Source organism: Hermetia illucens, chromosome 5, assembly GCF_905115235.1.
Source record: "Hermetia illucens chromosome 5, iHerIll2.2.curated.20191125, whole genome shotgun sequence".
Classification (NCBI taxonomy): Eukaryota; Metazoa; Arthropoda; class Insecta; order Diptera; family Stratiomyidae; genus Hermetia; species Hermetia illucens.
The window spans coordinates 32636644-32655730 of record NC_051853.1 but is presented as its reverse complement, the minus strand read 5'-3'; the positions used below and the strand labels follow the sequence as shown (position 1 = coordinate 32655730).

The following is a 19087-nucleotide window of genomic DNA, read 5'->3' as shown; positions in this document are numbered from 1 at the left end:
AAATTTAATATCGAAAAAAATGCCAATTATACCCAACAAATATAATGAAAGATGTGGTTTCATTTTCCTATTCTTCTCTTAAAAGCGAATTCGTAGTTTCCCCGTAGGTTGGGAACATATGGTGGCCAATATCTCCTAAATGGACCACCAAGCCTACGCACCATTGTTGCCGGTTCGACGAAATGTGATTCAGTTCTTTCTAAGTCATCCCGTGCACAGCATGTGAGGTGATGATATCAGCCTCGAAAAGGATCAAGATTTGATGGTCATTTACGTTCGCTCACGTGTTGCACAAAACCTGCCATAAGCTCATTTGGGTTTCAACTGACCGACACCGTGCGACCAATCAGATCGACCCCTTCGCGATCAGCAGTTATAGCAGGATAAGTCGCCTGGATGTGTTTAACAAGAGAAGCGCTGCCATCGACCTCGAGTGGGATCCCCATCTGATGCCCCGCCCCCCCTTGTATCATCCAGTTGTCGCCCGACTATGGGAGAGCTATCTTTCTGATCGGATGACGGTTATAATGAGTCACTGGGCTAAGAATATCGATGAGGATTGAGCCGCCATCAAAAATGTTCTTTTCTCGGATGCTACGCAAGTTCTCGACCACTTCGCGAAGGTGCGTCATAAGATCTGACTGGTTGCGGAATCATGAAAGCGAATCGATGAACGGAAGGGGTTGAAGGATCTATTTACCGCTACAAGTGATGGTGAGCATCACGTGTTTGAACTCCGATACCTCCAATACCTTGGAAGTTCAAAGTAACGTACGCCGTGACAAAAATGAATTTGTTATTAAGTTAGTCATGAAAGCAGAAGACACCGCAGAACGCAATGATTTCTGAAGTGTATATCGTTGAAAGATCCCGCATGTGGTCACAAACCTTTCGATAATTCTGTGAAGGACGTTAACCGTCGACTCTTCATCCGCGATCATGAGCAGCTCAAAAGGTGGAAAGAACACTTCACCGTAGTTCCTAATCATGTCAAATCCGGTGCGGTTCCCCCTCTTGTGGATGATATTGTTAGTCACCGTAAGATGCGTATACGAACTGTTCCTCCAAGCAGAAAAGAAATTATTTCGACCATCAATGAACTTAAACGGATAAACGACAGTCTTCCTACAGAGCTATTCATCGCCGTACCTACAGTTATTGCAGCTCTACTACTTCGATTCGTATGACTAGAGATTTGATTTTGACAAGAGACCTTTCCTGGAGAATCGATCGTCAAGATTCCAAATAAATGAACCCGTTTTGAGTGTGACAATTGGAGTCCATCCTCATGTAGGGGACCAAAAATTCTTCGGAGGATTCTTCTCTCTAATGCGGCGAGGAGTTCGCAATTCTTCTTGCTAAGAACCCAAGTCTCCGAGGAATACACGAGAACTGGCAAGATCATTGTCTTGTACAGTAAGAGCTTTGACTCTATGGTGAGACGTTTCGAGAGGAATAGTTTTTGTAAGCTGAAATAGGCTCTGTTGGCTGACAACAACCGTGCGCGGATTTCATCATCGTAGCTGTTATCGGTTGTGATTTCCGACCATAGATAGGAGAAATTATCAACGGTCTCAAAGTTGTATTCTCCTATCTTCATTCTTCTCGTTTGGCCAGTGCGATTTGATGTTGGTTGGTTGGTTGGTTTTTGGTGATGACGTTACCACCACATACTTTGTCTTACCTTCATTGATGTGCAGCCCAAGATCTCGCGCCAATCGCCGCCTGCTCGATCTGGATGAAGGCAGTTTGTACGTCTCGGGTGGTTCTTCCCATGATATCGATATCGTCAGTATAGGCCAGTAATTGGGTAGACTTAAAGAGGATCGTACCTAATTAATTTTCTCGAGGGCCAGGTTAAAGAGGACACATGATACGGCATCTCCTTGTCGTAGACCGTTGCCGATGTCGAATGGTCTTGAGAGTGATCCTGCTGTTTTTATCTGGCTTCGCACATTGGTCAGGATCAGCCAAGTCAATCTTATCAATTTCGTCGGGATACCGAATTCTCTCATGGCTGTGCACAGTTTTACTCTGGCTATGCTATCATAGGCGACTTTAAAGTCGATGAATAGATGATGCAACTGGTGTCCATATTCCAACAGTTTCTCCCTCACTTGCCGTACAGAGAAAATCTGATCTGTTGCTGATTTGCCTGGAGTGAAGCCTCCTTGGCATGGGCCAATGATGTTCTGGGCATATGAGGCTATCCTGCCTAGCAAGATAGCGGAGAATATCTTATAGATGAGACTCAGCAACGTGATACCTTTATAATTGCTGCACTGTGTGATATCTCCCTTTTTATGTATGAGACAGATAATGCCTCGTTACCAATCGTCAGGCATTGATTCGCTGTCCCATACCTTGAGCACAAGGTGATGAACCACTTGATGTAATTGGTCGCCTCCTTATTTAACCAATTCGGCTGTAATTCCATCGGCTCCTGGCGACTTATGATTTTTTAGCGGATGAATTGCACGGACTGTTTCTCCTATACTTGGTGGTGGCAGTATTTGTCCGTCGTCTTCAGTTGACGGGACCTCCAACTCGCCGATGTTCTAGTTGTTCAGTAGCTCATCAAAGTACTCAACCCATCGCTCTAATATACCCATTCTGTCGGAAATCAGATTTCCCTCTTTGTCTCGGCAGGATGAGCATCGAGGTGTATAAGGCTTCATCCTGCTGACTTGTTGGTAAAACTTCCGCGCCTGGTGCGGTTGCTCCCTGTACTTTTCTAGTTCACAGACTTGTTGGTTCTCCCAGGCTTCCTTTTTCCGTCTGTGAAGTCGCTTCTCCCCTCGACGGAGTTCGTGATAAGTCTCTGCGCGTGCCCGCGTTCTTTGAGAATGCAACATTATTCGGTATGCGGCATTCTTCCGTTCCGTTGCTAGCTTACATTCATCGTCAAACCAGTCGTTCCGACTCCTTTTGCAGTATGCAGTATGCTTGTAGCCGTATCCATGATAAAGTTCTTCAGGTGATTGTGAAGGTCATTTGTTTATGCTTCACCTCCAGGTCACCTGTTGACTGCGATTATTGCGGTATCCATTTCGCCCTTATAGGTGCTGCGGAGGGCTGTGTTGTGAATAGCTTCAGTGTTAACTCTCACTTGATTATCAGAGGGGATTCTGGGTAGTGTGGTTATTCGAGCTCGGAGCACCATGCTAACGAGAAAGTGATTCCAATCTATATTGGCCTCACTGTATGTTCTCACATTCATCAAGGCTGAGAGGTGGCGGCGTTCAATCAACACGTGGTCAATTTGGTTGAAAGTCGTCCCATCTGGAGAGGCCCATGTATGTTTATGGGCCGCTTTCGGCGCAAACCAGGTACTTCCAACAACCATTTCGTGTGACACTGCTAATTGACAAGAAGAGACCTACCCCGAGCACATGGTTCACTGGATGACCACTATAATATATGGTGTAGCAACTCTTCTCCAGCAAACCGGTGCCTGTCCAACGCATCTCCTGTAATGCTGTTACATCAGCCTTATATTAGGACAGGGTATCGGCTAGCCGCTCAGCAGCTTCATCTCTGTACAGGGAGCGCACATTCCATGAGAAAATGCGCAAATCGTTATTCCTTTGTCGTTGCCGGGTTCGTCGTTGTGTAATCCGTCCAGTCCGGGGATCCTGTTGTGGCTTCGTAGCAAGTTGTTTTCCGTGTAGAGTTGTCAGCCCTACCCAACCCCCAACCTGGAGGACCATTTGGTACAATTTGTCCCGTTTTTAGGTGCGGGAAACTCACCTTCATCCTTTTCCGTCTGCAGTTTTTCGTTAAGAAAGAGCTCCCAGGGGTCACCACGTGGAGGTGGAGATAGGGTTTGGTAGTAGAGCTGTTGGTGTTGGCTCAGCGGGCATTTCCTAGGTTTTATGCTCCATTGTGGGTACCAATCCACGTTTCGCCTTAGGGCCTATACTACCTCTTAACCACCCCCTAAGCTCTTATTGAAAATAATCCAAGGGTTATTTCCCCAGCAAAAGAGGGGTACTCACACCTTCTAACGCCTCCTGAATGTGACACCGATTCTACCAATTACCAGGGACAAGCTGTTGGAGATCTGCAGTCAAAGCAAGTCCAATGTCTGGACAGCGTACCGAATAAGGCCCTCAAATTTGCCGTCAAATATCGACCGGATATGTTCGCGAAGCTGTTTGAAGGGTGCATGTCCGAGGATATCTTTCCTGCACCAGACCCATATGTCTTCTCGACACTATAGGGAAAATTCTGGAGCGAGTAATTTATAATTGATAACTCCCGGTCGTCGAGAGCCAAGAAAGCCTTTCCGATTGGCAGTATGGGCTCTGTAAAGCCAGATCAACCATTGATGCCATCAAAATGGTTACTGGCTTGGCCGAAAATGCGATTCACAGAAGAAGATGTACTAGCAAATATTGCGTGGTGGGCACCTTGGATGTGAGAAATACATTCAAGTCGGCCAATTGGAACCTTATACAAAAGTCTCTGGCGACGATTGGCGTTCCCACCTACCTCGCTGCTATTGTCAATAGCTACTTGCAAGAGCGGACGCTCTTGTGTTATACCGATGATGAATCCATGGAGCACATTGTCTCCGCATATGTTCCACAGGCCTCTGTACTGAGCCCACTACTGTGGAACATATAATGATGTACTTATCCTTCCGGTGCAGATGGAGGCCACGGTGGTGGGTTACGCCGACGACATAGCACTGGTTATGGTTGCAAAGAATCTCGAAGATGTTGAGTTGGTTAGAGAGTGCTGGACTAGCACTCGCGGAAGTTACGTCCATGGTGTTTAACGTAGGTACCTGTCGTGAGACTTAATCCTACGGTCCTCTTCAGACACGGATTGATTTTATGACCACAATCAGAGCCCCGCTGAGACAAGCAACAACGGTACCAGTCTATACCAAGTGCATGGCTTAGCATTCATACTGGTGGATGCAAGAATTACCTAAATCTCTACCGAACTATGGAGTACGGCACCCATGTTGATACGCAACACCACATCGAGGCCCGAAGGTCTCTTCTCGCTTGAGCACAACCACCATGAATATCCCACTAGGGGGACCAACCGCAAATAACCGAGCTGTCCTCACATACAACAGGAGTTCACCCGAAGTATGTGAGTCCAGGGGCTTTCCCGGTCCCCATGGTACCAGTATACCCCTGGTAAGGTTTCGTGGCCAATTTGCCACTTCAGATGAGTCCCCGTGCAGACTCGGGTCTGATGGCCCTGATTAGGCCTTTGGAGCATTCGCCTACTGCATCACGGCCTTCCTCACTGCCAGCTCTGAGCACCAGCACTCACGGAAGAAAAGACAGAAGCGGTACTCATCACTAAACGCCGCAAAAGAAACTACGCCTATATTAGAATCGGGAATCGTATCATCCCTTTCAAGCCGGCCATCAAATGCTTGGGAGTAATGATAGACGGAAACACAATTCTAAGTGACACATAGAGCATATTTGCGAAAAAGCAGCTACCATGAGTATTGCTCTGGCAATGAAGATACCGAACGTAAGAAGACCGCGGCATAGTGGCAGGGTGTTCATAGCGAGGGTAGCGAGCTCCATCTTGCTGAATGCCCAGGTCTATACCAGGTGTCCCTTTATCTCAGGTGGAAAAAACCGAAAGGGAAAGATCCATAAGCAGATGACAGCAGCGATGGCACCAGTCAAAAATGGGTCGTTGGACTTACAGGTTGATCAATTCTATCGGGGAGTGGCTGGAGAGAAAGCATGGGGAGATCAATTATAATCTCACCCAGTTTCTCACTGACCATGGAGGATACCGTCAATACCTGTATACATTTAAATTGGACCCCTCACCTAATTGTCCAAACTGCCACGGGGTCCCAGAGGACTTAGCGCACGTATTTTTCCAATGTCCTAGATTCGTGGAAGAAAGGTAGAACCTAGAGGAAACTCTAGGTGAAGTGCTATCACCGGAAAATTTCATCCGGAGATTGGTAACCTGCCAGGAGGGCTGGGATGCGATGAATACCATGTTCCCAGCAGCCCAGGATAAACTGCCAAAAGCAGAAGAAGTGAGGAAGGTGCGATTACAAACCCCGCGGATAGACGGAAGGAGACCTAATTAAAGTAAGCTAGCTGCGCCCCATGATGTAATACCTACCACGGGGTAGAGATGAGTCGGGAGTGGTGTTAGTGGGTAAAAATCCCACACTCCGATGTGACCAGGCCAGACTCTTTTGAAGATTTTCCCCACTTTTAAAAAAAAAGAGGCAGACAGACAAACAGGCAGACGGACAAACAGACATCGATTCGATTCTTATAAGGTTTTGTTTCACACCAAACCTTAAATAAATGAGGAAACCGGAGGCTGGACGCTTCAGGTATGGAAGGTTTTGTATATTCCTTTTATAATAATATATCATTTGAATGTGCATCTGTTCCAATTATTACGTAGCACCTAATATGTGCATATATTATATGAGAACATCCACATTCAGTCTTAAATTTGCAAAGAAGCGACAACTTTGATCTATTATAACTTTGTTAGTAATAGTGCGATTTCCAGCAAACTTGGTAGGATCATGCTCTATATTATAGCCTACATTACTGCATTACTCCTGGTGCTAGGATGAACTTAAGAGGGGTTCTACAGCCAATTACTAAAAATTATAGTAATATACTATTATCAACTTTATTTGAACAGATATCTACATGGAAGACATTTCGGAGCCTAGGCATCATATAGTGGCTCCTGATTTTCTACAGATTTTCCGGTTGGGTAGTTTCGGAGATTGGGTCCATTAAAGAAATGATCACTTTCGACCCCCCACACTCCAAATCCAAAACCCTGGTTTCGATTGTGAACCAAAATAAGTCATCATACAGAACTCCACTGTCGTGAAAACTAAATATTTAGCTCCCACGTTAAGGCCAGTAGATAGATGACAGAAAAGCTAATGTTTTATGATGAAAAAATTCGTAAACTCAAAATCAAGGAGTGCGTCAATTTTGGAGCTCTTAGAAGCTACAGTGCTTAGACAATTTTGCAGCCAGGACAGGGCTGAGCCAATTGACTAAAGCCTCTCATTAGAGTAGATTATTTACTTATGTCATTTTATGAAAGAAGTAGTTTTGGCACCATTTCGTTGACTAGACCGATGTACAAATCAAAGATACCCCAAACCTAGTGTTATCCAGAAAATAAGTCAACGGATCTGGTGGAACTCTCATCCATTAGGTTTAAAAAATATATGAACAACAACCAATACATTTAACACATTTTATTTTACATTAAATACATTTTTTTTATTCAACACAGTATTTACTACGAATAAATTCAATTTCATTTCCTGATCTTCGCTCTCAAGACAGCCAATTGGTGCTCTTCAATCACTGTTCAATTTGAATTATTGGGAAGAAGTTTGGTGACAATTTTCATAGCCGACGTCGAATCGAGAGGACACTGCGAATAGATCACATCACATTCCTTACCACTGACATTCTTCCCATTTTCAAGGGCCTCCTTGATAGCCGTACCATCTAGCATGTAGTCCACCAGGCTGTTTCTAAATATAAAATTAAACAATTAATAAAACAAATAAAACAAATGGCGAGAAAGAGTATAATGAAAACAATAAATCATGGGAAAAATTAAGACGTTGAGTGAGTCTAGAAAACTCAGCCATTTTCAAGTGTACACACACATTCAACCAAACAATCGATCATTGATGAGAGGGCTTCACTGAGATACTACCGAGAATTTTATTTTTAAAGTTTATAAACAATTTAATTTATTTTCGGATGTCTCTATTTTGAGGGGAATATCTGATGGCAATGGAATTTGTCGTAGTCAAGGCAATGACTGACTGGGTTAAGTTTTGACGATGAATCATTTTCATTCAAAAGGAAAGTTTGCAGAACGGGCCAAGAAGATCATATGGAAGCATTTATAATTATATTGGAATTGTTAATGCACAAGGGTACCTTCAAGCGGTCACAACAATATATCTTCACGCTGGCACTGAACAGCCTCGTTTCAAACTGTCCTAGACGAAAGGATGAAAACCTAGGGCGTCACAGACCACTATTCCTCTTGTCTTCTAGGAAATGAATGGATTTTTTTGGGTATGATGAGAGAACGTCAAGGACTAAGCGATTTGAAAGTAAACCTCTCCATCACAGCCCCAAAAAGATAATCTAGATCAATCATTTGGTTGACTATATCAGTCACCTGCTAGTGAAATTCTTCCAAATATTTACTACTCTCATTGGAGTTCCGTCCACGACGATCCATTGATTAGGGTATTTTGGTATTCATACCACGAGGTTCACTGTTCGGGACGTTTCTCCTCTATCTAACAAATCTTTGACAATTGTGAAACCCGGCTCATCCCTGCCTTATCATTCATCCACACCACGCTAGGTATCTTAATAGGCATGTCACCCGTCTACCCCCACCTCATATTCGACTTATTGAGACAACTTTTCGTTGCTACTTTGAAGTTAAAACCAATTTGCCCATATAGCTTCACTGGCTTACATTCTGGTTTCGCCTCTTGGTGAAATTTTATTATTTGCCAATCCTATGATGACAGTTTGGTTGAACCACCAGTGTCGGAAAACATATGACCTGTTCCGAAAATAAGTCTCTTTCAATGGCCTGACGCTAGTTCAAAGCTTGAAGCATTCCTGATAACCAAACATTAATGGTTTCGAAGGAGGGGATTACAAGAAAGCATTATGGGTACCAAATAATGTGTTTGTACCGAGGACTAAAGGTGACACGGCACGAATACGAGCCAAGACACGTCAAAGTAATTTTGTAGCTCAATAATTTACTTTGAAATGCTGGAATTATGGGAGGTATACCCTATCTAATCTACTGTTTAGATCTTTTTGAATATCACTCTTACTCCGACTGATAACTTACGGCTCCCTTCAGTGGAAACCAATTCCGGAATCTCATGTCTCTCATATTAAGTTGTGCTTGATTGAAGTCTAACTAGATGATCATCCACGATAGCTCATTGCGCGGACATACAGCAATAACTGTAGGAACCTGCTGCTCACTTCAATTATGCATAATAGATCCTTTTGATGTGCGTTAAAAACCCCTTTTCACAGCCAGCAGAGGCCGTCCCTCGCCATTATCTACACTGCTCACCACGTCATGGTCCACACAATGCTGCTGGCTTATTTAAATGATCCATCCCTTAGTTTAATGTCCAAGTGAGCGGTTCAGGCAGAACGGATTTATGGCTTTTTTATGTAAGAGCAAATTTTATTATGCAGTATTTATTACGGAATACCATTGACTTCAGTAGCAAACGCGTACCACTCACTGTAAAGGGTTTAACAAACCATATATCTTCACCGAATTTCATAGCAATAGCTTTAGCCGTTTTCCAGACGATGCAGCCTGGCAAATACACAGAAGTGATCTGTCTTTACCATGCGGTTAGTAAGGACGCCATAACACCGGATCATGCCGACAGTGTAATCGTGATTTCAGTTTCAAAGCACCACGAGAAAGGTGAGTTCTACTTATTCGAAACAATTGGTAACACAAGGATAATGAAATGGCTGAAAAATGGGTGAAAAATGGTACTGCTCCTTTTCTCGAAATTCTCAACATTAACGGAGACATAAACGTTTCAAGTTTTTGCGATGATTCCTCCGAATTTGAGCAATTTTTCTGGCACCCAGACCCCCCAACCTTTACACCATTTTGAAGCTCAAACCCTCCCTCGATAGTAGTGATCACGAATTAAAACCCTTTTCTCGAAATTCTCAATATTAACGAAGATATTAGAGTTTAAAGTTTATCCCAAGATTCCAGGAGGAAAAACACTATAAAAAAATATCTGCGCCCTTCTGAGTAAAGAGCCACGTTATCACTTTAAGACTAGCCATCAAAAAATAAAAACACGTACCTTTAAACTCCCGGAACAGAACGCCTTTGGACTTCCAACTAAATACCTCCACATCACCAGGGAATTAGACTCAGGCCGGAACTCACAGTCAAGAAATCGTGTCTTCCCAGATTTGTCCGGATCTAAATTGCCGATGACAGTGCAGTCCATTTGCCACTTGACACATTTTTCCATAGAAGTTCTACTCATTTAGTATAAACACGTAGTCGTTTTTCATAAGGAACCTCCACTTTTTAGTCTTCTCCCTGGCGTTTGTAGGTGGCTTCACATTCCTTAACAACTAGCGTAAAGGGGATGACTTCCGCGATCACCATCACAACTTATTCTGAGACAGTGCGATAGGGAGGCGATTTACCAGAGGCTCAGAGAAAACCCGGTCGAAAGAAGGCACACAGGCAACTGTAGGACCGCTTAAAAGAAATCATTTGAAAAAGTAAAGGGAACTGCTTCAAACAGATGACCTGCCCATGCCTTCTAAATGTAAAATTGTTTCCACTCTGTTTTCTCACCATCAGGGCAGCGGAAGGCAACCGGTGACTTAGTTCAACGAACCCATGGTACCTCCAGTTACTGAGGAGGAACTATGGGAAATATGCAGTAGAATCTGTAACAACAACACTCCAGGCAGGGATGGCATCCCTACCAAGTATTGAACCAACAGGGCAGTGCTTTTAGAACCACATCCGATGAAGCAATACTTGTATTGGCCACCGTGAACTTAGCCTACAACGAAAGACGTATAGGGAGGCACACAGAACCCAGTAATACGAAAAGGTCGTCATTCGCAAAACAAATGGGACCATCCTTGAAAGGGTCGACGGACGCACAGTTCCTTACAGGACACGGTAGTTGTTGCAGGTAGTATCTACATACATCGCTTCACATTATAGATGCGCCAAATTAGCCTGGATGCAGGGATGTGTAAGGTTCACCACGGAAAGAGGAAATCTGAACCAAACGCTAGGAAGGAGCGTGAGCGCAAAGAGTATAGTTGTGGAGATGCTGAGGTATGGCGTTCATCATGAGGAATCAAAACTAAGGATCAAGCTGCCAAAAAAATGTTCATATTAGCTTAGAGGATTTCAGATTCACTGATTGAAACAATGTAGCGAATGGTATTGTTCTCCTTGTCGTTAAGTTTCCGCAGTTTGGTAGAAATTCACGAACCCGATTCAATGCAGTTTCGTCTAGCAAAAAAGTGCAGTCGTAAGGCCCCAAGGTAGTTATCAGGCGGCAAAGCAGGAATTTTAATGCCTTCTGATTTGAATTGAAAATATTCAGACATATAGAGGTAGTGTCTGAAAATTTCTTCAAATCCTAAACTGTCTAATCCTATTTGAATTTCAAAAGCAATCAATGAAAATCTTACTTTGGTTGGAAATCTCTTATTTATGAATATGTGTGGAACTAGCCCTCAAAGTTTTTCTCAAAAAACCATGTCTCCCCGCACAAAATATCATTCACATCCTGACTCACATCTTGAAGATTGACACTGTAATTAGTCTGAAGACAAATGTCCCGAAAATACCACTCGAAAAAGTGATCGAAACAACATTGTTTGAGGATGCAATAAGCAACCAAGTATGCATAAATCTGTATTTTTACAGCCGAACTCATTTTCCCAACACAAACAATTGTAAACATTTCCACTTTTCTCTCATCACAGCTTGGTAGCATGTTTCCGATTATGTATGATTACTTACTCATACCACAAAGACTCACCAAGAAACAATCGATCTTTTCACGTTCTTATTTTTAAATTTAAATTCTTGGCTATTTGCCGAACTTACCTTGACAGTGTGTGCACAAATTGGTCGATCTGGTCTGCAGCTCCGGTTTTAACACTTGACTCAGTTGACCTCAGGTAAGCGCAGACAGCTCTTTGCATACAGTTTGTCGAGTCAATGTTATTCTGGCCTAACACCTCATCAATTTTGTTAAGCATCTCGGTAAGGGTACTCATCTCGTCATCTGTACCTGTTGTCAGTCAAAAAATTAAATATTATTCTAACAAAAGCATTCATTCGTCAGTTTTGGAGTCATACTTCTTGCATACTGCCCGTAGCCACCAGAGAATACGGTCACCAATTTAGGAATGATTAAAATTGCTCCAATTCCAAGAAGTGTCCCAAGGACAACACCTCCAAGGTCTAGTTTAACTGGCGAATAAGAGGCAACACCAGTTCCAGAATTTGGATAGCCCTGTTTTAAAATAAAAAAATTGTATCACACAAACACTGCATCTTGGAGGTTACCAGAAGGAGTTATGGGATGGGATTCAAATTAAAAATTAAAAATCTAAAAGTTACAAGTGTATGTCCAAAAGTTTGCGAGCAGTTCTTACATTTATTCCTCCATATCCGGTTGCAAATCCAAATCGCTGAATGCGTTCGTTACTAGATTCCGCAGCAGCAGTTTCGTTTACTTTGTCGTTATAATATGACCTTTTCCACTGACTGGCGTCGTACTGTCTGCAACGTAGAAAATTGAGAAATAAGGACAAAATTCAATATTCTTTAACAAGCAAAGTTCACTTCCTATCTTAAATGAGAATGCAACGAATGCTTCCTCAGCGCTTTGTCACCACCTTGTGTGTTTTTTTGTGCGATATGTTGAAACCCTAAACCATATGGACCCATATGGAAACCCTAACCCATATGGAACCGACAAATAGATCCGCAGCCTTCCTTTGTTTGGACTTATGTTATGACTCTTGAAAGTAAGGATTGGCACAAAGACCATCTGAGTTGACCGAAATCAACCACGAGGACTAAGGTAAACCAAAGCCTAAAGGAAATAGGGTAATTGACCGTGATGGTCTGCTTCCATCTGAATACCTCGTAAACATGCACTTATACGCCTCTGTGCTAGCCAAGCTAGAGAATATAGGGGAAGAGGTCATTCTGACATTTCAGTTCCTCTCATGTCATTTACATAAACGCAAGTAAGACAGTTTCCCCAAAGCTCAAACGGTACCACCTTTCAACCTTTAATCGATAAGGCTTCCACAGAGTTAAGAGAAGCTCCCTGGGAATACCTAAATCCCCAAACATAACACAAACGAAGATCAGAGCAAGACAGTTCTCAGCGCCTAGAAACCCTTCCAGCGACATCTGAAAGGCTTGTCAAATCCACACTTTAATCTCAAAATGGGATGTGAAGCGAAGCTTAAGAATAGTTGCTTTCGGGAAAAAGGCGGGCAACCCGAAAGGTGGGGTGCTGATGCTGGTCTATCCGACAAACCAAAACAAAATTGAAACCGGAATAGATTGTATTCCATAGGTTCAATTAAATGAACTTAATGAATCTCTAGCCCCACTCATGCGTTTAGATATCGCTGTACGTTTGCGATTGAGATATAATTTTCTAGAGAAGGTTTGCAAAACTTGGTTGGTAGATGCAGAAATCATGGTACCTAAACCTAAAGTAAGCTTTTGGGCAGAAAAAACTCAATATCAATGTTGAACCCGAAAGAAGTTACAATAATGGTAGAGTTGATACCCACTTATTTAGTATATCTCCTTTTCGCTTTGTTGTATCCCCTATTTGCAACGAGAAATATACAATTGGATTTCACCCTTGAACCTGGAGAGATGGATAGGTGATACATATATGTAAAATCACCGTGGACAATCCAAAATAACCTGATATTAGGTCATTAACATCAGAAATAACTGCATCGCCACCCAACATAGAAGTGATAATGAAATGCATTACTGTTGTAAATGTGATATATATATAGTGTTACGTAATGTTAATGCCGGTGTGATATCACATTGTAAGACATCACTAAACATCATCGAATAATACTGTATATATCGTTCTATGTATCACACCGCTCTTCTTCGTTCAAGTGGCGGGTTTTGGATTTGTTTTTGATACCCTAACTTTTAACTATAGGAATAGGATAACATTACATGCACTGTTAAGGTAACGAAAGGTGATCTTTGTGATATTAATTTTCAATATCACTTTTTTTCAAAAAGTGATGTAATATCACATCACCTACTCAGGTGAAATTTTATGCATTCTATACTTGGAGTTATCGACAAGAAATATGTAGCGTATTACTATACACGTAAAGTGCAAACTTATTCAGAAAACCTAGGAAGAGCTGAAACAGATTTCACTGCACCGTTTGCGACGGCGCGTAGGCGCGGTTGATGTGGTTTGCTCCTCTTAGGAGATAATGGCAACAATACCTTGTGTGGCTTATCTTGCTAGTTTTTATCATTGTCCTTGAAATTAATGTCGCTAAGGCCGGTGACCATCAACTTCTGTACACTCCACAAGCTTCTTAGCTTATTATTTCTAGAAGAAATCAAAACAAGTTTTTCACCACCGAGTGATTTGGACCTCGCAGGGATTTAAAAAAAAATTAAAAAGATCTTTCAAAGAAGTAGAGATCGATCTGAATCTCAATTGGATGTTTAAAACCGCATTGAGAAGCATGATTTAGCTGTAGATGTAGCTGTAGTAGAAATTCCTCGTAAACAATTTGGTGCGAGTAATAACAAGTACTAGCAACGCCTCAAATGGTTGGTATAAATTGACCTTTCACCATTTTGTAGAGTTTTTATACAGTGATCTGACGTCGCTATTATCACTTATCTAAATCCTAAAATTTCGGGGATTTTTCTTAAACTAAATGAAAAATTATTGTAGGTCTTTCCCATTTAGCAGTGATTTGTGATGATTAAGACATTTAAAAGGATTGCCAGGTCTCTACTTCGTTTCTTATTTAGTAGTCACCTAGTAATTAATACTCTGGTTTACAAAGCCGATACGCTCAATATCATAGTCATAGAGGCATTCTCTGCGACCTTCGCCTGAAATATTTTAAGGACACCGGTTTTCTTATTCGTGAACGGGTCACTTTCTCTAGCAAAATGGGTATGTCAGTACTATTACTTTACTGAAATATTGCAGACTTTCTTACCAGTGATTATGATGACTGAAATTCTCATAATAATACTTTAGTTTGCAAAAGGAAACGTAACAGCGCATGGGAGGCGAAAGAAGGAAGGATAGAGCCAACGATATCCCAAAGCCCAAAGGTTTCGATAAGCCAAAAATTAGAAACAAAAAAATTACCCCTATAAACAACTTTAAAGACTAAAATCAACATAATGCTCTACGGCATAATACACTTTATGCCTTACCCCTTGTTTTCTGTATCAGTGAGTAATGACTAACTTCTTTCTCCCTTTGCTACAGCACCTACAATTCAGTAGACAATCGTTTTCCCCAATTAAGTAAGCTGGACGACTAGATGCCATCTGAATCCGCATATGGATAGGACGAATCTTTAACAAAGAAAGACTTCTTTGAAGTGGATTCATTCACGAAACGTCGTCAGGTAAAGGAATTGACTAGATCTTGTGATAAATTTTTAAGAATATGCCTCCAGCCCAGTTCTTTGCAGTCAGCATTGATCTGTAAGTCGTCCCATCCCAATTCGATGGGAGCTCCCCACCGGTTTACGTCCGCCTCACAACATCCTCCCTCACTTTGCTAGATAGCCAGCTTGAGGTTTCTGTAGGCCTCTTTATAAACCTGGTCAATCCTACATGCCGACCCCTGAGCTACTCGTCTGGCTTAGTAACAAGTCAATCATAGGTTAGCCAATTCGTTGTTCCATAAATGGTTGCATGCTCTTCTTTGGAATTGGATCCCCTTGCATACTTTGGCGATTTATTATATTATGTAGAGAGCCCTTTCCTTAGAGATACTTGCCTTATTATAATGGTCCAGTTACACCTACAAGAATGTCTGTCCATACATTGCTTTCGTTAAGTCGTAGCTAACGTTCCAGGATATGTTAGAATTTTGTCTACATGGCATAGCTCACATTATACCCCTTGGACCTCCATGCCTCATCGATTAAAAAACTATAGATAAAAGGCAAGGTGAATCAGACTAAAAATGAATAGCGTCAAAAGCAAGCTTCTAGGATATCGAGTTATCTGAGACGCTAAGCAATTAAGCTTTAATTAAGTTAAAAGTAGCATCGTGCTCGACACTAGTCGAACTACACCATCGCTGGTACCACAACATCATATTGTTTGTGCAGATTCATACAGTAGCACCAGCAAAACGCCACTAGAAGTTATTAGCTTTCATCAAGGGATACAAACCTTGCCATGCCTGGACAAAATTTCTAGAGAAGAAGTATATATACAGTCTAGGCACCTGCATGGACTACGAACAACCGAATAGAACAGCAGAAAATTAGAAAAACTTTCTTTGTCCTGAAATAGGTTTCAGACGAAATTTCAGAACAACCATTCAAGGAGAATATTTACCAAACACTGCACATGTGATATGTAACACAAAAAAACAGCTTACATTTCTTATATTTGCCAGAAATTTAAATCCAGCGTTTAACTTTTAATCGTAATAAAACAGTACCCAAAAATCGGACTACCTATGTTAGATATTATTAGTGCTTCCTCTTCACACTTAATGCTGCGGAAGTAATAAACTCACAACAGCGAACAAACACAATGCAAAACGTACACATCCATGACGGCTGGGATTCGAATCCAGAACAACGAGATTGAGAGGCTGACGCTCTACCCTCTCGACCATTGTGCCCATGGTAGTAGCTAGTTAAAAATTTGCAATAAATAAAGCACGAGCCATAACAGCATTTACTGATTCTAAAAATGGTAATCGGGAAATGGTTTCTAAAAATGTACTTCAAAGAGGTAAAACTATAGAACCCACGTAGAAATGCACTTTAAACAAATCAATGAAAATAGGGAAGCCAACAAGCATATTCAATCATTTCTTTACCATTTTCAAGAAAATGTGTCTAGTGGAAGGTAACATATAGCAATTAACGGCACTCCAGATGAAATTAACAATTTTCCAAATCAAATTCACAGTTTTCTACACCTAATTGACATTTATCCGAATCGAATAACAACTTTTTATATGAGATTAACATATTTCCAAATCAAAATTACAGAATCAAATTATTACGTAATCTAAAAGGTAACCATATTCCCGCCTTTCATACATAGTTTTTTTTCGAAGTTACGTAATAAGTTGATCCTATGAGTTTAATTTGGAAAAACAATTTCATTTAGAAAGTCATGAATTTGATTTCGAATAATGTTAATTTCATCTGTAAAATCGTGAATTTAAATTGGAAACGTCAATTTTGTTTGAGGAATTTGATTGGGAAAATTGCCATTTTGATCAGGAATGTCGTTAATTTGAGGTGAAAATGTTATTTTTGGAGTTACTTTGGTAGCCAGTCTTTTGCATAAAAATATGATTCCCGAAACGGTATTTGTCTAATAAAGAAAAGTGGTAACCCCTTCTTTTCCTGGACTGCTACCGAAAACCAGCCAAAACTAGTCTTATTATCACTATCTCCAGAAATAACGAACTGAAGAAAGATGCTTTCCAAGAGCGACTGGATGCATATTATCTGGTAGACTGAACTTTGAATACTTTAGAAATTGAAACAGAGGGGAAAGTAATTTGTGTAACCATTGTGCAATTCCTGTGTTTCACTCTCTTCTAGTTGGTCCTAGAAGCCTAATGTTAAAAAACTGCGGAATATCTCTGTAAGGGTCCTATTATCCCACATTTCTTGTTTTGTCTGACAAGACATTTTATTTAATTATTTATTTTATTAAAATATGCATTTGCACTTGCATTTGCAATAGCTTTTTATACTATCAACTATCCACAAAACTAACTATGAAAATAATTAAAGCACTCACTTTGATGGCGTTTCATATTTAGGAACGGCTTCACTATAACTAATAATTCCAAAGGCAAGGATCACCACTAAGGACCAGTTTCGCAACATTGTACTCGTTGATTTCTAGAGTCCTTTCACGTATCTTCACTAAGCAACCACCTATCGTTTTCTACACACAATCTAATGTCGTCGGCGGTTATATACTCCAAATTATTGTCACAGTTTACAATTTTGAACAATACGATAAAAGAATTACGCGATTACGTTATGGCTCTTCACTCTCGTTAGGCGAAGAAAATGGCTGCAGTTAGTCATCATCAAATCAATTTAACGACAATTTCAAGAAAAGTACGTTACCCTGAAATACATATTAACACAAAATTTAAGATGAGGTAAATGGTTTTTGGCGCTATAGTTGTGAAGAAGGTAAGAGTTTTATCTGTTGAAGGGATCGTTTAACCCGTAACTGTTTTCTTTATCTTTCCTTCTTCTTCAGGAAAACACACAGCGTGTTTAGGTAAAGATTCTTTTTAATTATTAATTATTAATAATTGGAAAATTCGATACTAGATAGCCTATTTACTCTATCAAAGAAAAAAATATATAGCATAGCTCTAAAAGGATAATAAACAGATATAGCGTTCATAAGACAGCAAATTAAAATAGATAACACTTAATTTACTTAACTGTATTTTGTTGCATACAAAATTATTTGCCTATGCAGTGAAGATCAGATTCAGATTGAATAAAATCTTAATAGACACCTAATCCGCATAGATGAAAATGATCCTACCCGGAAAGTCTATTAGAGAAATGTCTGCGATAGGAAAGGAACACTTGGTAGACCTCAGATGGGGCAATGGTCACGGTCAATATGTCAGACAACTACTAACGATATTGACGCAAAACCAAAATGTTTGGAGTCGTCAGTAAGTCATGCTAGACCTACCTAGCCCGAACATCGGTTCATGCGCTGTTACTCATAATGACGAACAATAATAGTTGAAACTGTATCCTAGAAGAACTATTGTATCCCTTTGATAGCTATAGTATATGCACCTATTAACTATTGCAGCTGCAAATATCCCTTCCCTTAGCCAAGTGGCAGTTTGGCCTGCAATGATCAGTGAGTGTTCCTACTATGAGCCAAAGGCTCTTCTTGATGAGATTTAAATAATCCTGTGAGCGCCTGGGTTCGCATCGCTCATGGGTACCCTAGATTGCTCCATTCCTGGTACGTTGACCATGTATAGTTCCCTCAACCGTATCATTTCATAGACTAATACTTTCTCCTAAATGAAAACTGCATAGAAGAAGCCAAGCACTGCAATTCGATTGAAGGTAGTCTGCAGACGCAACGAAATCATTCTCACAGGAAATGTGCGGGTTTTGAAACTTTCTAACAGCCCCAGATGTCATTGGAAGCTGAATTTTATAACCAACATTACTTCCATTGACGTCCATTTTCAATG

At 41.0% G+C, this 19087-nt stretch overlaps 1 protein-coding gene across 1 annotated transcript; it reads right to left on the bottom strand.

Moving 5' to 3' along the window:
- Positions 1-7228: 7228 nt before the first annotated feature.
- Positions 7229-17794, bottom strand: LOC119657647. Its single transcript, XM_038064654.1, has 5 exons — positions 17635-17794; positions 12240-12366; positions 11941-12097; positions 11686-11872; positions 7229-7528 (listed from the first exon to the last, which is right to left on the bottom strand). The coding sequence occupies exons 1-5, from the start codon at positions 17721-17723 to the stop codon at positions 7360-7362; spliced, it is 729 nt and encodes a 242-aa protein (XP_037920582.1). The 5' UTR covers positions 17724-17794; the 3' UTR covers positions 7229-7359.
- Positions 17795-19087: the final 1293 nt, after the last annotated feature.

Excerpts from the sequence above, each read along its gene's own strand:
- LOC119657647 (XM_038064654.1), bottom strand. The coding sequence starts at position 17,723 with ATGTTGCGAAACTGGTCCTTAGTGGTGATCCTTGCCTTTGGAATTATT. Across the intron at positions 12,098-12,239 it reads CCGGATATGGAGGAATAAAT|GGCTATCCAAATTCTGGAAC; the intron begins GTAAGAACTGCT and ends ATTTTAAAACAG. Across the intron at positions 11,873-11,940 it reads CTACGGGCAGTATGCAAGAA|GTACAGATGACGAGATGAGT; the intron begins GTATGACTCCAA and ends GACTGACAACAG.